The sequence below is a fragment of the Emys orbicularis genome, chromosome 4, assembly GCF_028017835.1.
Source record: "Emys orbicularis isolate rEmyOrb1 chromosome 4, rEmyOrb1.hap1, whole genome shotgun sequence".
NCBI classification, from domain to species: Eukaryota; Metazoa; Chordata; order Testudines; family Emydidae; genus Emys; species Emys orbicularis.
The window spans coordinates 85,913,765-85,937,772 of NC_088686.1; the positions used below are offsets into that span (position 1 = coordinate 85,913,765).

Below are 24,008 nucleotides of genomic sequence, written 5' to 3' on the forward strand. Positions count from 1 at the left end.
ACGTAACATACAAAAAGAATAGGAAATTCGATGTGACAAAAGGTAGTGTGATTGATGTTTTGTTAGTATCACAGTTCATGTGTTTTATGTTCTGTCAAATTAGTAACACTTCACAATGCAGTATAATATGTAGGCCTTTCAGAAGAATTTATCCAAAACACAGGAAGTCGTATAGAAGGATGACGAGTTTTAATATACTGTAATATTGTAAAAATATAATTTGGACTGAGAAACTGAAAGATAGTCTAAGAGGAAGGCTAGCCTTGTGGTGAAAGCACCAGACTTCCTCTGTGACCAAGGCAAGTTATCACACCACCTCAGTTTCCCCATCTATAAAAAGGTCAACAGTTCCCTATTTCACAAGAATTTTGTGAAGCTTATTTGTAAAGTGCTTCAAGAATCTCATATGAAAATGTTATATATCCAAAGTATGTGGTAACTATTATTCAGTAAGTACACTACCATTAAAATGAAAACCGAAGGTACTATTTAAAAGCAACAGAAAAAGACGGTTACTCACTTTTGTAACTGTTGTTCTTCGAGATGTGTTGCTCATATCCATTCCAATTAGGTGTGCGCGCGCCGCATGCACGATCGTCGGAGAATTTTCTACCCTAGCAACACTCGGTGGGTCGGCTGTGGAGCCCCCTGGAGTGGCGCCTTCATGGCGCTGGATATATACCCCAGCCGACCCAGTGCCCCCTCAGTTCCTTCTTGCCGGCTACTCTGACAGTGGGGAAGGGGGGCGGGTTTGGAATGGATATGAGCAACACATCTCGAAGAACAACAGTTACAAAGGTGAGTAACCGTCTTTTCTTCTTCGAGTGCTTGCTCATATCGATTCCAATTAGGTGACTCCCAAGCCTTACCTAGGTGGTGGGGTCGGAGTGAGACATCGCTGTGTGCAAAACCGCTGATCTGAATGCAGCATCGTCTCTGGATTGCTGTACCAGCGCTTAGTGAGCGGCGAATGTGTGGACTGACGACCAAACTGCAGCTCTACAAATGTCCTGGATCGGGACTTGAGCCAGGAAGGCAGTCGAGGAGGCCTGGGCCCTCGTGGAGTGAGTGGTGAGGCGCGGCGTCGCGACACCGGCCAGGTCGTAGCAAGCACGAATACAGGACGTGATCCTTTCTCCCAAATAAGTCCAAGCGTTTTGCCTCCTTGGCCTTGGGGGCCGGGGCCTGTTGGCCATGTCGCTCCCGTTCGTTGACCGCAGAGACGACCAGCGAACATGGGGTTGGATGGGAGAATAGGAAATCAAACCCCTTGGATGGGGCGAAGTATTTCCTCTCTACGCCCTTTGCGGTAGGCGCCGCGGAGGCTGGTGTTTGCCAAACAGTCTTATAATTAGATTGGACCGTTTTTATGAGCGGGAGCTCGATCCTGGAGGGGCCCTCCGGGCTTAGAATGTCGACCATAGGGTCTTCCTGCTCGACAGTTTCCTCTGCCTGCAACCCCAAATTGAGGGCTACTCGGCGGAGTAGGTCCTGGTGTGCCCGATGGTCAATCGGGGGAGGACCGGACACTGTTGTGCCCCCCACGGCTTCGTCTGGTGAGGAGGAGGAGGTCATGGCCTTTTGTGCGTCCTCTTCCTCCCGCAACTCCTCATCAGCAGGGTGCTCCTCCGGAGTGCGTTCCCTGACGTGGGCCTGGGACGGTGCCGGGCTCGGTGCCGAGTCAGCCCTTTCCCTTTCTGGCGGCCTGGAGACCGTGGCCTCTTTGCGGGTGGGTGGGCGCCACCGTGGGGAGCGGGACCGGTGTCCTGAGGGGCGCGATCTCGAGGTCCTGCACGGGGGGCCTTGTTGGTGGTAGGCCCTAGGGGTCCAGAATGGCCATTGCCCTGGGTGTCCCCACTGTGGTTGCCAAGAGGCTTCGTGCTCCCTACTGGCCTGCGCTCTGTGGGCATATTTGCTGGAATGGCCCGAGTCCACCTCCGAAACTATGGGCGGTGATCTAGAGGGCCACGGCGGTGCCGGTCCGGGGTCGGAGAGCGGTGCCTTCGTGACCGGGACCAGCGCCGTGCTGACCTGGACCTGGATCGGTACCGGTGGCCCCGGGACCGGGAACGGCTGCGGGAGGACGGTCTCAGGGATCGCGCAACCGAAGCGTCCCGGTGCCTGCTCGAGCAGGGCTGCTGAGCCGGTGCCTCGTGCCTGTTGGGGCCCGACGGTTGTGCGGCCCGCTGCGCGGAGGGAAGCCGGGAGTCCACCGAGGTGGAGCTCGACCGGGATCAGCGCCGCGAACGGTGCCGAGATGGCGACCGTGATGGGCGCATCATCGCCGGCTTGCCTTTGGATGGCAGTCTCGGCGGAATGTCCTTAGCGCGGAGGGTGCCTTCAGCAGACAATTCAATGAGGTCCTTTGCTGCCTCAAATGTGTCCGGGGTGGAGGGCTGTTCCAACAGTTCCTCCAGCCCTTCCTCCTCACTCGACGCGCCTATCCCGGGGCTCGACGGGCCTTTCGGCGCCGGAGCCACTGGCACCAGGATCTGTGCTGGGACCGCAACGGCCTTAGTAGCACTTGCGGTCTTCGCGGGTGCTACCCTCTTGTGTGGGGAACATCCTCGGGCCTTGGGTTGGCCCTTCGACTTAGCCGGCAAAGAGGACCGGTGCTGGAGGTGTTCCCTCTGAGTCGGTGCCGCAGGCTTAGGTTGCCCCGCCGGCGTCGGATCACGAACCGATGCCGGGGCACTCCGCACCGAGGTTGACGGTGCCGTTGAAGTGGAGGGCTGAAACGCCGACTCCACGAGCAGCTGCTTAAGGCGAAAGTCTCTCTCTTTCTTAGTCCTGGGCTTGAAAGCCTTACAGATCTTGCAGCGCTCCTTTTGGTGTGCTTCCCCCAGGCAACGGAGAAACGAGTCGTGTGGATCGCTCAATGGCATAGGCTTGCGGCACGTGGCACAAGCCTTGAAGCCTTGGGCGTGCGGCATGCCCCGCTGCCCAGGGCCGGTGCCGGGGTTGGCCAAACACCTAACACAAAGAAGTTTAAGTCTTTGTAAAGAACTGATAACTGCTAGCTTAACACTAACTAGTAACGACCTGATAACTGTAACACTAATTACTATGCTAAGGGACACTCTCAGATGAGAGACAGAGTTGTTCCAACGTCGTCGCCACGGACGGTAAGAAGGAACAGAGGGAGGGTCGGGCCGGCAGGGATATATTTACGCTAGAGCGAGGCGCCGCTCTGGCGGGAGGGGAGACCCTGCAGGCCCGACGGGAGCCGCTGAGGGAAAAGTTTCCGACGTTCGTGCACGCGGCGCGCGCACACCTAATGTGTAATGGACGTGAACAATCACTCGAAGAAGAATCTAACGACCATCGGGTTAGAGAAGACCGAGGAAGTGAGTTCTCCTGGGTGGAACGCCGAAATAGTGGCCAGGTGAACCCTGACCGAAGGTATCGCCAAGCCCTGCTGTTTTAGGGATAGGAGATATTCAAGTATAAGAGGAATAGGCGCCTGCAAGGGGGGCATGGCTCGCTGCTCGCACCAACAGGAGAACCGCTTCCACTTAGCTAAGTAAGTGGTCCGTGTAGAGGGCTTTTTGCTTCCCAGCAGAATCTGCTGGACGGAATGCGAGCATTGCCGCTCTGTCCGGTTCAGCCATGGAGCATCCACGCTTTGAGGTGGAGCGATTGCAGGTCGGGGTGACATAGTCGGCCGTGGTCCTGAGAGATGAGATCTGGGCACAAGGGAAGCGTGATCGGTGTTTGAACCGATAGCTCCAGAAGTGTGGTGTACCAGTGCTGCATTGGCCAAGCTGGAGTGACTAGAATTACCCGTGCCCGGTCTCTGCGTAGCTTGAGCAGTACCCTGTGGACCAGTGGAAATGGAGGGAAAGCGTAGAACAGGTGGTCTTTCCAGGTTAGAAGGAGCGCGTCCGACAGAGAGCCCAGAGATCGCCCTTGTAGGGAGCAGAACGCGTGGCACTTCCTGTTGGCTCGAGATGCGAACAGGTCGACCTGGGGAAATCCCCACCTCTAGAAGACGGAATAGATGATGTCCGGGCGAATTGACCACTCGTGTGTCTGGAAGGACCTGCTGAGACGGTCCGCTAGCGTGTTCTGGACTCCAGGAAGGAATGATGCCGTGAGATGTATCGAGTGGGCGATGCAGAAGTCCCACAGGCGAATGGCCTCTTGGCATAGAAGCAACGAGCGGGCTCCTCCTTGCTTGTTGATGTAAAACATGGCCGTGGTGTTGTCGGTGAGGACTAACACGCAACGGCCCTGTAGGAGACTGAGAAATGCCTGGCACGCCAGGCGCACCGCCATCAGCTCTCGAACATTGATGTGCAGGGCTAGTTGGGGTGCGGTCCACATTCCCTGGGTATGGTGCTCCCCAAGGTGAGCGCCCCAACCTAGAGATGAGGCGTCCGTGACCAGGTGCAGGGAGGGTTGAGGGGCGTGGAACGGCACTCCTGCGCAAACCGCCTTGCGGTCCAGCCACCAGGTGAGAGAGGCCAGGACCGAGGTCGGGATCGTGACCACCATGTTTAGGCTGTGTTGATGAGGGCGGTATGTTGACGATATCCAGGCCTGCAGTGGGCGAAGTCGAAGTCTGGCGTGTCTGGTTACATAAGTACAAGAGGCCATGTGACCCAATAGGGCAAGGCACGTCCTTATTGTGGTAATCGGAAAGGCCCTGAGCCCTCGAATGATGCTTGTGACGGTATGAAAGCGATTGTCTGGTAGGATAGCTCGGGCACGTCTGGAGTCTAGGACTGCCCCAATAAATTCTATCCTCTGGGTTGGCTCTAGAGTGGACTTCTCTTTGTTGAGTAGAATGCCTAACTCGTGGAAAGTTTGTACTATTATGTGAACGTGAGCTTGAACTTGCTCTCTGGTGCGGCCGCGTACCAGCCAGTCGTCTAAGTACGGGAACACCTGTATCCCTTGTCAACGAAGGTATGCTGCCACGACAGCCATACATTTTGTGAACACTCTCGGAGCTGCGGACAAGCCGAAGGGAAGGACTGCAAATTGGTAGTGCACCTTGTTTACCACAAATCGAAGGAAGCGCCTGTGAGGGGGATAGATCGCTATATGAAAATATGTGTCCTTCATGTCGAGGGCGGCGAACCAGTCTCCAGGGAAGGGATAATGGTCCCCAAGGAGACCATGTGGAACTTCAACTTTACTATGAATTTGTTGAGTCCGCGTAAGTCTAAAATGGGTCGCAGACCCCCTTTTGACTTGGGGATCAGGAAGTAGCGGGAATAAACCCCCCTGCCCCTTAACTCTGGCGGAACCTCCTCTATGGCCCCCATAGAGAGGAGCCCAAAAACCTCCTGTGTAAGGAGATGCTCGTGAGAAGGGTCCCTGAAGAGGGACGGGGAGGGGGTGTGGAAGGGGGGGGACGAAGAAAACTGGAGAGCGTATCCCCTCTCCACCGTGCGAAGGACCCAATGGTCCGAGGTTATAAGGGACCAAGCACAGTGGAAACGGGAGAGGCGATCCCGAAAGGAGGGAGCTGGATCCTGGGTAGTGGCTGGGGCGCCGATCTCGACCGCACCTTCAAAAGTTTTGCCTAGGGCCTGAAGGTGGCCTAGGCGGCCCCTGGTTCTGACCGGGTTGAGGGCCGGTCGACCTTCGCCTACCACCTCGGCCCCGTCTTCTGGCGAAGTCCTGTCTCGGACGAGGCGGGGGAGGGTAGAACCTTTGAGGCTGGGGCCCTATAGGGTCTGCGCTGGGGCCCTGGGACATGCATCCCCAGGGAGCGCATGATCGTTCTCGAGTCCTTGAGGCTCTGCAGCCGAGAGTCCGTCTTCTCCGAGAACAGCCCGTGGCCCTCAAAGGGTAAATCCTGTAGGGTCTGCTGCAGTTCCGGCGGCAAGCCCGAGACCTGGAGCCAGGAGACTCGCCGCATGGCGATACCTGAGGCCAGCGTCCTGGCGGCCGAGTCCGCTATGTCCAATGAGGCTTGTAAGGAGGTCCTCGCCACCTTCTTACCCTCCTCCACTAAGGCCCCGAACTCTTCCCTTGAGTCCTGGGGAACCAACTCTTTGAATTTCCCCATAGAGGTACATGAATTAAAGTTGTAGCGGCCCAAGAGCGCCTGCTGGTTTGCCGCTCTGAGTTGCGGCCCTCCCGCTGAGTACACCTTACGCCCGAACAAATCGAAGCACTTAGTGTCCTTCGATTTGGGTGCTGCAGCCTGCTGGCCATGACGCTCTCTTGCGTTCACCGATGACACCACTAGTGAACACGGTGGGGGATGAGTATATAAGTACTCATAGTCCTTAGAAGGGACGAAGTACTTCCTTTCCACCCCTCTGGCTGTGGGTGGAATAGAGGCAGGAGTTTGCCATATTGTAGTGGCATTAGCCTGAATCGTCTGAATCAGAGGTAATGCCACCCTGGATGGGGCATCAGCCGAGAGGATGCTCACCACCGGGTCCTGCACCTCTACTATCTCCTCCGCCTGGAGATCCATATTACGCGCCACCCTACGTAATAGGTCCTGGTGGGCACGAAGATCTATCGGGGGCGGGCCCGAGGCTGTTGTGCCCGCCACCGCCTCATCTGGGGAAGATGAGGAGGATGCCTCAGGGAGCAAGGGGTCTAATGGAGGGTCCTGTTCTAAGGGTCCCTGAAGCGGAGCATCGCCTGCCCCTGGGTCCAGGGCCTCAGGTGGTGTAGGCACGGGAGCCTCCATGCCCCCTGGGGGAGGACGGGAGATGGTGGCCTCCAGGACCCTGGGCTCAGAGCGTGCCGAGCGAGAGGCTGATGGTGGAGCCCCTTGCGCCTAGTGATACGCCCACGGGGTCCAGAATGACCAGTGCGTAGGTCCCTGCTCAGGGTCCTCCGCCGGCTCCTGCCAGTGGCCCAAGTCAGCCGCAGCAGCCTGACCCTGAGGAGGGTATGCTGATCTCGAGGCCCCGTCGGAGGAGCGAGACGCTGATCTCGAGGGCCAAGGCGGTGCCGAACGCGTCGGAATCTGCTCAGGATGATACGGTGCCGATCGGTGCCGGTCCGCAGGTGATCGGTCCCTGCGCGGTGCCGGTGAGCGGTACCGGGATCGGTGCCGAGATCCGGATCTGGACCTATACGACGACGACCGCGAGTAGACGTGGTACCGGGAGCGGCCCCTCGAACTGGAGCGGCGCTCGTACCGGTGCCGAGAACTACGTCTTGAGTCCGATCGGTACCGATGATCGTGACGGTGCCGAGACGTAGACCGGTGCCGTGAAGAGGATCTTGGCCGCGAGTACGACCGGTGCCGAGGTGATAGCCGGCGCCGGGACTGCGAGCGGTGTCGGGACCTGCTCCGACACCTGGAGCGGTGCCGTGAGTCCACGTCCAGAGACGGCGGGCGTACCAGGGCAGGCTTGCCCCTGGATTGCACTGCGCGAGGAGCCGCCGGTGCCGGTGGTTGAGACGGCGCCGGCTCCGTGAGAGCAATAAGGTCTCTCGCCGTCGCGAAGGTCTCTGGAGTGGACGGGAGACAAGGCTCCACAGCCGACCGAGGTGGTGATCCAGTCCGCACCGGACTCAACGGCCTCGGTGCCGGAGTCGACGGTGTAGCAGGTACTTGCTTCTGGCGCTCTAAAGGCGGATGCGGCTCTACCCCCGGCACCGGGGGAGCCGGCGTCTGTAGGACAGCAGTCTCCTGCGCCTTGTGGGATTTCTTGTGTCCCGGAGACAGGGAACGGCGCCGAGGCCCCTGTGGCGGGCGCGGTGCCGAAGGAGGCCGGTGCCGTGAGTCCTTGTCCGATTCTGCCCGCGGTGCAGTACTGGTCGGTGCCGCAGGGGCGCTGCGCACCGAGGCGCTCGGTGCCGGGGCTGGGCGCGCCGAGGGAGGAGCCTCCATGAGGAGCTGCCTAAGCCTAAAGTCCCGCTCCTTTTTGGTTCTCGGTCTGAAGGCCTTACAGATCTTGCACTTATCTGTCTGATGGGACTCTCCTAGACACTTCAGACACGAGTCGTGCGGATCACTCGTAGGCATAGGCTTAGCGCAGGACGCGCACGGCTTAAAGCCAGGAGCCTTGGGCATGAGCCCGGCTATGCGCCGGGGGGAAAAGGGGGGAGAACCACCCCCTTAACCCCCGCTATTTACAACTATTAAAAACGAAGATGAATAACTATCTAACACTATACAACAACTATGACTACAACTATCTACAGAATTAACAGGATAAGCTAGGGAGAGTGGAGAACAGCTAAGCCGCGCTCCACAGTTCCAACGACCGTCAGGGGGGGGTAAGAAGGAACTGAGGGGGCGCTGGGTCGGCTGGGGTATATATCCAGCGCCATGAAGGCGCCACTCCAGGGGGCTCCACAGCCGACCCACCGGGTGTTGCTAGGGTAGAAAATTCTCCGACGATCGTGCATGCGGCGCGCGCACACCTAATTGGAATCGATATGAGCAAGCACTCGAAGAAGAACAAGGCAATCCAAAGAAGTTACAGCCTTTCTACTATTACTACTCCATCGTGCCTAGGTATTTTACCTCTTGCACAATTCAGAAGATCATCCACTCTAACACCCATTGGTAGAGTATTACAATAGTAGTAGTTACTACAGACAAATTTAGGAGAGAATAACCAGCAACTTATTACATGGCAGTTTAAATGATGATTAAGAACTTGCTCTCAATTGCTATTAGCAGCAACAGCTACTGCCACCACCACCATTTATATAGTAATTTCCATCCATATGTACAGTGTCAGAAGCATTTTACAAAGTTGGCCAACCATAACCACTTTTAAATTATTTTTTTCCAAATAAAACACAGAGGTTGCGTGGCTTACCCATAACCACACACAAATCAATGAGAGATCTTTAATTTCTGCTATGAAAGAAGATTTTATCATAATTGTAATTAACCGATAAACTATACCTAATCTCTTTGTTAATTGCATCCAATTGCTCTTGAAGCATCATGGCTAAAGTCTGAGCATCAGCCTGACCACTAGGTGACAGAAGATCGACTGAACTGAATATAGTCTCTCTGTCATCTTCACCATCCGAGACATCAACATCACTCTCAAATGCTTGTGCTACATTTGCCAACACACTTGCTTGTTGTGCACGTTCCCAATCCTGTTCATTAAGGGTTTGAACCTGTTTAAAAAAAAAAAAAAAAAAAAAAAAGACTAGAAATCCCAATCTAATTGAAAAAAACAATATAAACCCTTTACTATTTAATTAATTACTTTCAAGAAGCTAAAAAAAAATATAAAAACAAAGTTAACAAGTTCTCACTTACATGCTGTAGATATCCATCAGGAAAGCAATATTTAGAAAACAGTAAAAACAAAACCAATTCTTTAGAAAACTGCAGAATTATAGTAATGGTTCAAGTCATGGAAAACTTACGCATATCCCACCCAACTCTAATGCAACAATATTAATCCAAATTCCATCATACGTTTGATGGACTACTCAGTATATTTAGGAATTGAGCCCTGTTGAAACTGAAATATTTAAAGGGACAGAGGGATTGCTGCCAAATGATGGATAGCATGCTAGATTATTAAATTGAAATTGCAACATCTTTGTGCACACAAATTAAAATCTGGATTTGGGTTGTTTCAGATGATATTTCAGTTTCAAAGTTATATTTTCTATCACATTTTTTTAACAATGAATACAGTATCAAAATCCCTACTTTTTCAGTTACTAAATAACAATTAAAACATACATTAAAAAGTACTGGTAATTATGTATTTTGGTGAAACAGGAAATCTAGTGTATACAAAAAAAGCAGAATCTAGCAAAAACCTACACTTTAGTATACAAAATAAAAATGTCAATCCCTTAAAGAAAAAGAAGAGTTTTTAAACTTCTGAGTAGCCCACTTTGGGAAAAAACTGTGATAAACAATAAATATTATAAGTGCAAAAAATTCTAGTGTCATTATTTAATAAGGCTACACTATGCAGCAGTCACATACTATGTACTTCTATCCTACAAACTTGCAATTGCCTATTAGATCAAAAGAATCTAAGCATATTTCGCTATCAAAGTAATAATGTTCCATTACCTTTGAAGGTTCATCTCGTAGAGCTGCCAAACGCCCTTTCTGGGGCCGTCTTAACACTGATGAGGTGCTATAGGGATCCGTATGACTGTCAGCCACAGATAATGGTGTCATCGGATATCTGAAATCTGGTACACTACCCAAATGTGGTCGGCTAAAACGTGAACACAGATTAAATCTTTAGATGTATGGAAAAGACTATTCTTGCTCCTCCAGTTTTAATTTTTAGACTGAAAGTAGTATTGCAACTTTGGCTTAGAAATATTATTCATTACTATGCTCAGTAATAATGTTTAAAATTATAATAATAAAAAAACCTATAAAATATAACAAAGCTGATTGTAACCTCTAGCAAAACAGTATTCTCATTAAATGCTTGTACCTATGGTGAAGAGAAGTGGCTCTGATCCTCATTTGGTCATTTTCAGCCCTCATTGCTTCAATATTTAGTACCAGTTGATCCTGCAAAGAATAGAACAAGAAAAACAAATCAGGAAACAAACGTACAAGAGCTCTGCCATTAGATTCATTTAAAAAAAATGAATGTATATATCTTCCAGGCCCAGAGAACTCATTTCCACTATTATGTGTTCTATGCAATGGATTGCCTTCAAAACTACTCCTCAGTGAAGCAGGCCTTCAAAGACTTCTGCCATATTAACAGTGGTAACCATTAAATCACCACTACTGATCTACTAAACACCAGAGAGCAGTACTGGAAGTACTGTGGTAATTGAGATGCCTCAGTCAATTATGCTAGGTAAATACCGATTTTTTTTTAATTGAAACAACTGAATAAGAGATGTATCCACGTGTGAATGACTGGCTACCATTGATTAGAGTAAATGAGAAAACTGAATTAGTAAGGACAGCCTGAGGATGGCTGAAGCTCTATACGAAACAGGACCTTAAATCCAGCCACTTGCAACTAGGATCTCCTCATGCTTCCCAGAATTTTATATGTAAGTAGTAACTGAATGATTGAGTAAGTCACTTCAACAGAAGACTGAGAAGAGTGAAATTAGGACCTAGATAGCCAATGGCAAGGGGCAATTCCCAGGTTGAGAACTCCTGTCCCATGCCACAGATATTCGAAGCCCATCCTGCAGAACACTCTAATACAACCTGTAGCTCTTAGTTTCTTTAAATTTGCATAACTGATGTAAAGCCTGTGCAACTTGGTCACTTCACAGCAAAGTATTTTAGGACACATAGTACATACTATTGCTGAATAAGCCATACAAGTACTGTGATGTCAGAGCAGACATTCCCATAGCTGCTTACAATGTGAATCACCACAACTTTGGGAATGAAAGGTTGTGCCAACATTATTTAGAAAGAAGTGGGATGGCCAGACAGTTAAAGGAATTTTGTGCATTCTGCTACCCCATACCCAGAAAGTGAAAGAAGGTTTAAGCATAGCCCACTCCTCTCCTCCAAAACATCTCCAACACCTTTAGTGACAAGAGCTCTGTTCCTGATGATTCTGAGCTGCTTAATCCTCCCCCGACCAACAAGAGCTCAACACAGCAGCCAAGTATGATAGGTGCTTCTCCTGTCCCACTCCATAATTTTTGAAGTGGTTTTTAAAACAGTAGTGTACAAATTTTACAATATTCAGTAGCAAGCTTTTCAAAATGTACACTGGATGCCTCTGTTATAAAATATACATTAAGATGCACTTGCAACTGAAAAGTTTTATTTGTGTTTTTACTGCTCACTGCGTAAGTTATGCAAAAAATATGAGTTAGACAGGGCCTTCAGAATCCTGGTAAATTATCAATACAGCCCCCTTGTTTTCACCTAGTTTGTACTTAACTGAACTAAATTAAATAGGCAATTCTGCTGAAAAACTTAAGTCACCTGTAAAAGCCACAACAATAATTCTCTGAACCAAAGGAGGCAACCAACCTTTTACAATGAACAGTAACAGTACTAATTGTGCCACAAGAAATTACCGAGACCAAGGCAAGAAACCAAGGACGTTTAAATATTTTTACACAACCTGCTATAACTATAAAGTTATGTAGTATAGTTTATATCATATTCCAGCTATGTCCCAATGGAACAGTTACATTTTTATTTGAAAAACTATCCGTATAATACCTTTTCATGTTGAAGATCCTCTACTTGCTTCTTTGCATTTTCAACTTCTCGAAGAAGAGAGTTCTAAAATAAAATTGCACAAAGTTATGTTACTGTTAAATCATTGTAGATCTTTCAATTTTTTGAAGGGTGATTAAGGTAAGAAAAGCTATTACAAAGGTCCATTACATAAGGAGTAACTGCAGTACCTCTTAACTCACAGCTACTTAATTTATTAACTAAAGAAAACTATTAGTTGTGCCTACTACTGTTATTTTTTTAATATAATTAAAATAGATTCAGACTTCTGGGTCTGTGATCCTCCATATGATTAAATTACTGGTGATAAAAGTTAGCAGAACACGAAACAGTTACTACTAATAATTAGAGCCCTACAAATCCGCGGACCATTTGTGGATTAGATGCAGATATAAATTTTGTATCTGTGCAGGGCTCTACTATAAACCGTGGTTTTATCTGTTTGCTAGTTTCCTTTTGACAAAGTTATTCTAAGTAGCAGACAGATATAATTTTAATGAAAAAGATGTCTCAGACAATCAAAGCAGGATTGTGGTACAGTTACTGATGTATAATCTTTCCTGGTCGTTAGATTCCCTTAATACTGGTTTTATTTGTCTGATTTGCATAACCATCATACAGTAATTTGTCAGCTATACAGTATTGTAAACTCCGGTACTCTCGTAGTTCTCATTAGCAAGAGTGCAGGGATTTGCATAGTTATCATATGGCAGTTTATCAATATCTGTACTATAAATATACAAATTTTATACAATAACTAACTACTACAATCATGCTCAAACTGACTCCCATACTCAGGCTACGAAAGTTGTCTGTCAGCTACAAAGACCACCACCACCAAAGCATCTGGCTTCCTTCAGCTGAAGCACAAGATCTCCAATAATGTATGTGATTGTAGTATACAATAATAATGAAAATGGCATTGTCACTGCAAAAGGGAAGTTGTTTTAGGAAGTTTATAACCTTTTGACTCATTTTCTCCTCCCCCGCCCAAACTGGTTACACACTATCTTGAAAGTTCTTGTTTTTAATTGTTTGCATCTTAACTCAGTTTTGAAACACTGGAAGCTACAATATAGGATATTCTGGGGAGAAAGGCTTAATGACCTGGATAGAGACAAATGAGATTCTATTCAACTATACATTTTTGTTGGTTTCCTATTAATCATACACTTACGCAGAAAAGTAACAGTACCTTTCTGAGCATCAATACTAACAGTGAAGTATATCTAAAAATGTCTTTTTACTTCATGAATAATATCTCAAACTTAGAGAGAGTTCAGTCAGTCTTATTCCAGAAAGAGGTTTTGTACCATGGTTAGCCCAAACAGACTGGCACTGCGACAGAGTGCATAAAATATATTCACTGGTGCTGGGGGTAGGTCAGTGCTTTGAATCTTGCTTCCCCACTATGTTAAAGTCAGAGGCCAAATATTTCAGACTTAGGGAGCCTAACTTTAAGCACTTAATTCATTGGGTCCCAGAACAAGGGCCAACAGGGCCACAGTAGAGTTTTATTCAGTCATGCCTGATTTTCCTTAGTTCCCTTTGAGAACAAAAGCAGAGAGGAAAGCAAAAGCCCAGCTCTCTTGGGATTGTAGCAAAGAAGCCATCTGCCTCTAGAGCCCTGGAATAGTATTGTCAGAAACTCAGCTGGGGTGCTGGTGACAGACCACTTGCTGGTCACAGCAAAAACAAGTGCCTCTGAAAATTCAGACGGATCATAAAATATGCCAGCATGTTGAAGTCTTTAAAGAGAGGGCCATTTAACTTTTACTGAAAATTTTTCCCAGGTGAGTACCGTATTCCAAAAGACTCGAATCTACATCTTCAATATGGGGGAATGCAAACTGAAATGATCATTGAACAAAAGGAGAAAATGCTACCACAGAAGGAACTTCCTTGTTTTCCTTTAAGGATTCTTTCATCCTACTGAAGAAATGCAGTGCCACCTCAAAGAAGAATCTCTGAAAAACTACAGATGAAAGTGAGCCAATAAGTGAAAGTCCATGTCACAAGCTGGAAGAGGAACTGAATTAGGAGGGCAAAGAACAGAACCTCGGACAGGGGTCTGAAGTGTGCAATAATTGATCACAGAAAAACTCCTCGGTCCAGTGACCATTTTTATAGTCAAGTAGACATTCTCCTGTGAGGGAAAGATGATATTTCTCTAGCTGACAAGAATATCACCATGATCCAGGAAACACTGGACTAGATAGAAAAGGAGGAGTGGGGCAAAAGATATACGAGAAGAATGGGACTCAAGATCTGTGTTCTGTTCCTGACTCTGCAACAGACTTCTTGTATGACCCAAAGCAAACACATTTATACGGTCAACACCAATCATCAATAGGAAAGCATAAAAATCCTTACCAAAATAAATAAATAAAGGAATTCCCTCCCACCCCCAAAGAATTAAGTTTAGGACATAGAAAGCACTCTCTTGATAAATTGGCTTAGTTTTCTAAGAATCAGCTATTTTCAAAAAGTCATGCTGATAGTGTCTCTAAATGGAAGTTATTTATGGTAAAAGATACTTTATTTAACTGCTAAAGTTACAAGAATAAATTATATATGTATTGTAAAATGGGTAACAAGCATATTGCTAAACATTTCATTATTTTTTAAGCTACTTTCATCACATTAAATTATTTTCTACCTTATCTTCCAGAGCAGCCATCCTTTCCTTGAGATGAAGCTGAAGTCTTTCATTGGATTCAGACAGAAGTTTATCAACAGTATCTGATAAACGTTTATTATGTTCTTCATTCATCTTCTCTCTTTGTCTAGCCTAAATTATTTAGGAAGCATTAAAAGTATAATTAATTCAAAGCTGTTGATGTTATCTGTCCTACGAAACATTTGAAAAGTATCATTTAGAAAGATCTCCGGATTGTGAAAACTGTAAGGCTCACCACACTCAAACTCCTTATTTTCTCCAACGAAAGACACTTTTCTCAAAGGTTCAGAATTAATCCAGATACCTTGATCATCCAAAGGCCTTCAGGGATACCCAAAACCTTCAGATAATCAGAAGTACTAGATTCACAGGCTTCCAAGTGTGAGTTTACAGTCTAGTGACTGAGTAGATTTCAAAGCCTGCAGAGCGAACTCCAAGGCCAGCTGACTCAGTATGTCTACAGAAGATTTTTTTTGTGTGTGTGAGAAGGGAGATCTAATTAGAATAAAGTGTGGTAGACAGGTACTTTTAAACATTTTATTTCAAATTTCAGCTGGAAACTCAAAGCTCACAATTAAGTTGACTAACTTTAATTAAGAGCAACAACTAACAAACATCATAAATCCCCAAACCTCGCCTCAATTTTTAGCACCACATTAGAGGTGGGACATAGAAGAAGGGAAGGCCCAGCTCAATCTCCGGCTACCATGCAAGGGATGATAGTTTTACTTTTCAGTTTGATTTCTATACCAAAAAATATTTTTGTAATACCCTTTGCAATTCCTGATTCTTTTCCTCCAATTGTGCTTCCATCTGTCGTAACCGTTCTTCAATGTTGCCATGTCTCTCCTCAGCCTGTCAATTTGAAAACAAACTAGAACTAGTATTTAAGTCTTTAAGTATGTACTGAAAACTGATGTGCTAGCAAGAAGCATAACATGCTTTTGTGTGCAAACTGCCATTTTTGTCCATATGCAGTGCAAAACAGCTTACTACCAGAACCTAAGAATCCTCATTATGTTAAATGATGATCAATTAATCCTCCCACACCAGAATTTCATGGTTCAACCATTTCTGACAACTCACTTCTCACCAGGAAAATTTACATTCATACTTCCACAATGCAATAAATGTATAAATCCTGTCACAGGATTTCCTCTCTACCCTCATCCCCATTTGCCTATGTTAGTAATCATGAAAAGCAGAAAGCAGCAAGCAGAAACAAGGACCGATGTACAAATTCTACCTTCCTAAACTTGGAGGCAAGTTCCAACAGTTTAGCCTCTTTAGCAGCAGAGTTCCCAGAAGCCAAAGGGTCAGACTACAGAGCCAATAAAGGGATAGGAAAGATAAAAAAAATGAAAACAAGACTTTAAAGACACTTAAGAAGTCCATGTATAGCTACTAGACATACTATTACTTCACACTATAAACTGCTATTCTCCCTGCAGCCATTTAAGGACATATAATGCAAGCTGAAATTTGACTACCCATTACTTAAAAGCTTCAGCTCAATCCTTCCTTAGGCCTGGCCTATACCTAAAAGTTAGGTCAACAGATACACTACTCCGGGGTGTGACAAGTTCACACCCTTGAGCACCACAGCTATGCCCACCTAACCTTCAGTGTTGATGTGGATAGGTCAACAGAAGAATTCTTCCGTTAATCTGCCTATCTCTGGTCAGAGAGGTGGATTACCTACAGCGATGGAAAAACCCCTTCTGTTGCTGAGGAAGCATCTACATGATGGCGCTACAGTGGCATAGCAGCAGTGCTGTAGCGCAGACATGGCCTTAGTTTAAAAAAAAAGAAAGAAATTGTCTTCTTCCCTGCCAAGACATAAATTGCTGATTGTATTAAATGACTCCCAACACATTCTTTCTGGACTAAAGCAGTTCTATACAGTAACAAAAACAGTAATTCAAACAGCAAAGGGAAAGGAAACACTTTTCACAATGCAACACACAAAGCTGATACAAGAGCTGCTAAAGCAAACTCCCAATAATAGAAATACAGAAAGAGGAAGTCATTAGAATTTAAATATTTTGAACGTATGCTAGATAATTAGGAGAATGAATAAATGGAAAGCACAGAATATAGAAAACATTTTACTGATTCTGTTTGGAAAAATCAGTGAAAAAAGACAGAGAACAGAATTGCTATAGTTGGAATAACCACAGAAAAGACTCTCTCACAATGCAGTGAACTACTGTCCCCACCTTTGAAAGTGCTGCAACTCTCTGTGCCAGTTCAGCCTCCACCTCAGGCAAAGTCTCAGCTTTTCTCAAAGTCTGCTGCAACTTTTGCTCAGCCAGTTCCAGTCGTTCTTGCAACTGTCGGTTCTTATCTTCACTCTAAAGATCAAGAATGCAACAGTCACCATTTACAACTAAAATGGTAGCTACTTGTTCCTTTATCAAATACTGGAGTAGAGAGACAGACAGCTTCCTTTATTAGACTTATGGAAAACAATTTTCCAGCACTGATTTTACTTTCCAAACACAAAAAGAAGAAAAGCAGCTTTCCAAACTAACTTTTAAAATTAAGTTTGTCACATAAAAGTGCTATTTCACTGCACTAAAAATTGAATTCCTTCATAAACACAGCCACAGCATGTGAACTATCATGGAGGCATTGCTAATGGCTCCAATTTTAAGGTTATGCGGAGGTTTGCAATTATAGTGGAGATCAAATTCCTTTGCTATTTAAGTAAAATTATTTATATGAGCACTAAATTTAGCACTTATTTTTCTAGCAAAGTTAAAAGTAAATGTGTTAAGTATTTTAGAAGTTAAGGTTAAAAATGACTCGATGTTTCCTTCTGTTCTCACTAGCCAACATGTGACTGATATATAACCCTTCAAAGTTTAAATTAATTTAGTTGTACACAAAAATCTCAGGCATTAACCAGTTTTCTTTTTTCAATAAAATAAATAAATAAGAAAGTGATGAGCATTATTTGGTTCAACTGTTTCTGTCTAAGCCAAAGGAAAGAGATGGATAAAATTTATTCAAAAACAGAAATGGTTCCTATCAAAGACAAGTAAAACTACAAAGCTTAGGCACTTCACTGCTTGTTCTGTGTTCAAGCCCCTGCTCCCTACCCACTTTCTCAATCCCCAGGCAGTCCACTTTCCTTCATTCTGTCCTCTCTTCCAGATAGCCCCACTCACCTAACTGCTTCCCTTCCTAGACCCCTAGCTAGAGCCATCAGCCAGCTGCTTATCCTATTGTGCTGTCTCTCTGCTAAGGTTCAGAGGGAGTCCTGGTATGATAGTCTGAGCAAACCTGCGGGAGGCAATGGATAGGTTAGAACAGTGGTCCCCAAACTGTGGGGTGAGCCCCCCTAGGGGGACAAGAAGAAACATTCAGGGGGGCATGACAGGGCCCAGGCCAGCCCCAACGGGGGGGCAGGAAGGGAGCACCATCCAGCCCTGCTCTGCCCCCAGCTCTGGCCCCAGCCTTGGCCCCTGGGGCCGCTCCCAGACTCGGGCCGTAAATTACAATATAAATTAAGTTGTCATGGGATAAAAGGGAAGGTCCTTTCATGGACTGAGAACTGGTTAAAAGACAGGGAACAAAGGGTAGGAATTAATGGTAAATTCTCAGAATGGAGAGGGGTAACTAGTGGTGTTCCCCAAGGGTCAGTCCTAGGACCAATCCTATTCAACTTATTCATAAATGATCTGGAGAAAGGGGTAAAAAGTGAGGTGGCAAAGTTTGCAGATGATACTAAACTGCTCAAGATAGTTAAGACCAAATCAGACTGTGAAGAACTTCAAAACGATCTCACAAAACTAAGTGATTGGGCAACAAAATGGCAAATGAAATTTAATGTGGATAAATGTAAAGTAATGTACATTGGAAAAAATAACCTCAACTATACATACAATATGATGGGGGCTAATTTAGCTACAACAAATCAGGAAAAAGATCTTGGCGTCATCGTGGATAGTTCTCTAAAGATGTCCACGCAGTGTGCGGAGGCGGTCAAAAAAGCAAACAGGATCTTAGGAATCATTAAAAAGGGGATAGAGAATAAGACGAAGAATATATTATTGCCCTTATATAAATCGATGGTACGCCCACATCTTGAATACTGCGTACAGATGTGGTCTCATCTCAAAAAAAAAAAAAAAAAAAGATATACTGGCACTAGAAAAGGTACAGAGAAGGGCAACTAAAATGATTAGGGGTTTGGAAAGGGTCACATATGAGGAGAGATTAAAGAGGCTAGGACTTTTCAGCTTGGAAAAGAGGAGACTAAGGGGGGATATGATAGAGGTATATAAAATTATGAGTGATGTGGAGAAAGTAGATAAGGAAAAGTTATTTACTTATTCCCATAATACAAGAACTAGGGGTCACCAAATGAAATTAATAGGCAGCAGGTTTAAAACAAATAAAAGGAAGTTCTTCTTCACGCAGCGCACAGTCAACTTGTGGAACTCCTTACCTGAGGAGGTTGTGAAGGCTAGGACTATAACAGTGTTTAAAAGAGAACTGGATAAATTCATGGAGGTTAAGTCCATTAATGGCTATTAGCCACGATGGGTAAGGAATGGTGTCCCTAGACTCTTTTTGTCAGAGGGTGGAGATGGATGGCAGGAGAGAGATCACTTGATCATTACCTGTTCGGTTCACTCCCTCTGGGGTACCTGGCATTGGCCACTGTCGGTAGACAGGATACTGGGCTAGATGGACCTTTGGTCTGACCCAGTACGGCCGTTCTTATGTGCCCCAGCCTCAGCTCTGCTCCCAGCCCCGCCTCCAGCTGTAGCCCCAGCCTCGGTCCCTGGTGCCCAGCTGTGACTCCAGCCCCAGCCTTGCCCCAGCTCCCGGGGGGGGAAGGGGAGAGCATGGGCAGGGCTAAGTGGGGGCACGATGTGAAAAGTTTGGGGACCACTCGGTTAGAGGCATGCATGCCTAGAGGCAGTAAGGATGAAAGGTTCATAGAGGCTCTACACCAGAAATAAGGGATGCAGACTAGTCATTGTGGGGAGACAGGTAAAGGAGGAAACAGCCAGACATTAGGATTAATCAGTGGGGTTGAACAGTGGGGCTCTCCCCTTCTACCTCTAGCCCACACTCTCCTGTCCTGTTAAACTTTCAAACATTTTATAAAAAATGGAGATCAAAGTTATTCCAGAAAGCCATGGAGTCCAGGGGCATGAGGGAAGCCGCAGTACATGAAGAGGAGGTAGAGAAAGGGATCAAGCCTGGGGTGGTCCGGAGAACCAGCAGAGACAGAGATGGAGGTGAACAAGTATAAGAGATTAGAGGGGGGGTTAATAAAAGGGGAAAAATCATAGGCAAAGTTTTAACATAAGACACTCCACTAATTACAACACAGCTATAATTCACACACGTGCAAAGATATGCAAGAGGACAGCACCAGTGTGCCTCCCCAAGATCTGTCAAAAGCAAAACCTTCTCTGCCATAAGCTTTATATGTCAAAATGTTTAATTATTTGTTGCTAATTAACAAATCATGGAATTCCCACACAAAATACTAAATTAGTTAAGAATACTTAACTACATTTCTTTTGAACACAACCATTTAGAGAAAGTCTCCTGTTAGAATTACAACATCCTCCAAGTGAACATTAATTAACACTTTTCACTAACAATCATACCCAGATACACAGACTCCTCACCTCCACAACAAATTCTTTTCATTTCCAACATAAAATTGGAATTCTAATTCTTCAAAGAAACACAATCTAAATACAACCTTAACTTTGACCTCAGACTTTCATAGGTAACCACAGCACATTAGACTTATTTTTAAAGTATGACTGCTCGTAAGATATCGTAATATTATTCAGATAAAAAGTAAGTGCCTTAGCACACACTGGGTACTACTATAGTTTAAATATTACCATCTTCATCAGCAATATATTCAACAGAATTTTCTTAATATTTTATTTTAATTAAAATTATTACTTGTCGGTGCATGGAGTCTTTATTAGCAATTTCATTTTCAAGTTTATCATTGAGGTCATGCACAGATGTAGCTTCACGCTGTGCGGCGAGGTAGCGTTTTTCAAGAGTTGTAATTCTCTCTTCCATGTCTTCCTTTTGGGCCATGGCCTATGTTATGAGAAACAGTTGTCAGAATAAAAGAAATTACATTTAGTCACTAAAAGCTATGAATTATTTATTTAATAATCTAGGCTAAAACAGTATCAAACATACTTTCCCATTCCTACAGCAAAAAGTATAAAGTGTTGAGATATTTACTTAGAAGAATTGTGTTATTAAATTACAAACTCACTTTAAAATAAAAAAAAAAGGACTAGCATAAAGTAGTGAGTTACAGAATGCTTAATTATTATTTACCTCAGAATTATTACAATATAATAGTAGTTTTCCTTATAGTGTGTTAGACTGAACTTACGCACTGAAGGTTTTTTTTTAACTTGGGAGCCTTAAGTTCAGCTCTTAAACTCATATTCAGCCTTTCAATACAAAAGTGTCCTATTTTCAAAGGTTTTGTGTACTCATAAATCCCACTGAAGTTCAGGTGTGCTGCAGAAACTCAGTATCTTTAAAATCAGGATCTTTATTTAGGTACCTAGATATGGATTTAAGAGCCTAACTTTAGGCACTCAAGTTTGAATATTTGGGGTTAGGCTTTGACATCTTTTCCAGATTGTCCATTTTTGCATAGTGTACAGCACTACTTACATTTCCAGACTAAAATTTCTTTTAAAAAATTGTTGAATGTTATCTCCCAGCTTCTTTTAAGTACACCTTAAATCACCTTTAGAACAGTGGGTCTTATTACACAAAGTTCCACATATCAAAGCCACTGTGAGGATTATGTTCTGTACTTTGAAATCTTTGAAAATACGAAGTGTTTTATACTGTAGATATTAGGCATTTTAAAAACAATTTGTTATAGTTATCTTAAGGAAAAAAGAACTGACAAAAGTTAGGGTATCTAAATTTTATTCTTATTCCTAGAGTAGCCTTGCCCTTAGAGCATTTACAGATCAAGCAATGTTTATCACGTTTGTGTATTCATGAATGTTCGGTAGCACATCTATTCTGAAGCAAGAATGGATAAATTCCACATCTTTTTTTTCCCCTGGGGTAGCTACATATATGCAACACCAAATTTTCCTTCATCTAAGTCTAGACCCTAGCTAACAGTTAGCAGGATACATTTCTTCCAGCCCAGAGGGCAGAATGTAGGACACCTACAAGAATGTCAATGCCTCTACTAATCAATTAGTAACCATCACTTTAGCAAACAATTAATAGAAACACAAATTTGAGGATACACAATTGAACGATACAACTTCAAGAAAATTAGCACTCAGGAATGAGCTAAGCAGTTAGGCCCAGATCCAAAAAGGCACTTAGGTGCCTAAGTCCCAGATTTAGTCACCTAAATCCAGGTGGTGGGTTCCCTCCATGGATTGCTAAGCTGAGATGGCATCTCCATGAACCCCAGACTTAAGCATCTATCGCCATAAGAGGGAAAGGGGTTAGTACACCCCCCTAGCGGCTGGCTTAGACTTTCACAGTTCATTCCTCACCTCTCGTACATCTCTTTGTAACTTTGTATTCACTTCTTCTGATTTTATTAAATCTTTTCTAGCTGTGTCAAGATCTTCTTCCAGCTCTGTTACTCTGCTAGAAAGAGCAGTGAGACGTTCCTTCATTTGGCCTTGCTCGTTGGTCTGCTTGTCTATAATTTCTTGGAGTTCTATAACTTTAGCAAGGTCTTCATCGTGGCTTGAAGAACCATCAGAAGATCTCTATTACATTAAAAACAAAAACAAAAAAACCCACCACCTTAAGTTTCCACACTACATAGAGCTTTAAAATATATTACTTCAATATAACAAAGCTAATTAAGGTTAGTTTGTGCAGTCTATCCAATAATAAAGTTGTAATAATTACCTTGTGCTTTAATTATATACTTAAGACTGCACAAATATTGCAACCCATACATGACAAAAAAAATCCATCAGTGTTAAACAACCTTACCTTCCCATTTGTGCTTGGTGTATTTTCCTGATCATGATTTATATCCAGCACCCCATCAGTTAGTGTTCTTTTCTGATTGTTTTGCTCTTTCAGAATCATTAACTAAAACCAAAAGTAAAAAAAAACCTGTAGCACATTTCACTTTGTATTTCACTTATCACATAAGCAATAGCTAACATAATGCAATGACCTAACTTTGAAGCAAATGAGTAAGAATTTTACTGATTTAATATTTAGAAGATTATTAATGCTTTAAAGAAGAGACTGATGTAGGTATGCATGGGCAAGATGTAGTACAGGCAGCTAAAAACCTATTCCATGCCTGCTATGCTACTGCCATCAGTCTTAAACCAGAAAAAATTCTATCTGTGAGACAGCAGAATAATCAGCTCATACATATAGTTCCTAAACAGACTTCTATCAACAAGAACTAAGGTGAAATCAAACTCATCCAATTGGGATCTAACTAAAAACAAAAATCTACCAGTAAAGAAAATAACTTTAAGAATCATCTGAATATACTACTATTTGGAAGAATACTGATTTGATGCTATGGTATAAATTCTTCCACCCAAACATCCCCCAAAATTTTATTTTACTGTAGGGACCTACCTCTTTATGCGTAGTACCTAGTTCTTCTTCCAACAAACTACACCTTTCAAGTGCTACTCGTAATCTTTCCCTTACCTGAAAAATAAAGTCATCAATAACATAATTTTATAGCTATCTTAGCACTGAGCAACTGTGAACACAAGACTAAATTTTTACGTGCCTAGAGATATGGCTTCCCATTTCGTATGCTTAATTGCTCCATCAGTGTCAATGACTTACACTATCAAATTCTGAAGTTTTAACATGCATCACAGAAAGGATCTTCTGGAAAACTGACTAAGGTTTTAAGATTAACCATTGACTGACACTTTACCTAACAAGGAGACAGAACTTCTCCATTGGGCAGGTGAACTCCATTTGCTGCCACCTTTTAAAACCAGACTAAATTCTGTGTATTTAAAATATACCTCTCCCTTGTAAGGAAGACTCAAACACCTGTAATGTTCGTATTATCTAAGAAGTTAGTGATTTCAATTTATAGAATTTGCAAGTTATAAGAAATAAGCATTTTATTAGACACAAAATTTAGGAATCAAACTGCTAGTTGGGAGTTGGGTTCATCTTAAGCTGTGCCCATTTGCACAGCTGAGCTCTATGGTAGCA

General features: G+C 44.5%; 1 protein-coding gene across 1 annotated transcript in view; it reads right to left on the reverse strand.

The window, feature by feature from the left end:
- The window catches only part of PPFIA1 (PTPRF interacting protein alpha 1), an 88,573-nt gene that overhangs the window by 27,635 nt on the left and 36,930 nt on the right, over positions 1–24,008 (reverse strand). The window contains exons 5-15 of the mRNA XM_065404451.1: positions 23,406–23,480; positions 22,794–22,895; positions 22,340–22,561; positions 20,739–20,885; positions 17,012–17,146; positions 15,564–15,647; positions 14,772–14,903; positions 12,095–12,157; positions 10,371–10,450; positions 9,992–10,142; positions 8,846–9,069 (exon numbers count right to left, since the gene is read on the reverse strand). Of these exons, the coding sequence (XP_065260523.1) occupies positions 8,846–9,069; positions 9,992–10,142; positions 10,371–10,450; positions 12,095–12,157; positions 14,772–14,903; positions 15,564–15,647; positions 17,012–17,146; positions 20,739–20,885; positions 22,340–22,561; positions 22,794–22,895; positions 23,406–23,480 (1,415 nt within the window). The remainder of the gene's footprint in view (positions 1–8,845; positions 9,070–9,991; positions 10,143–10,370; positions 10,451–12,094; positions 12,158–14,771; positions 14,904–15,563; positions 15,648–17,011; positions 17,147–20,738; positions 20,886–22,339; positions 22,562–22,793; positions 22,896–23,405; positions 23,481–24,008) is intronic.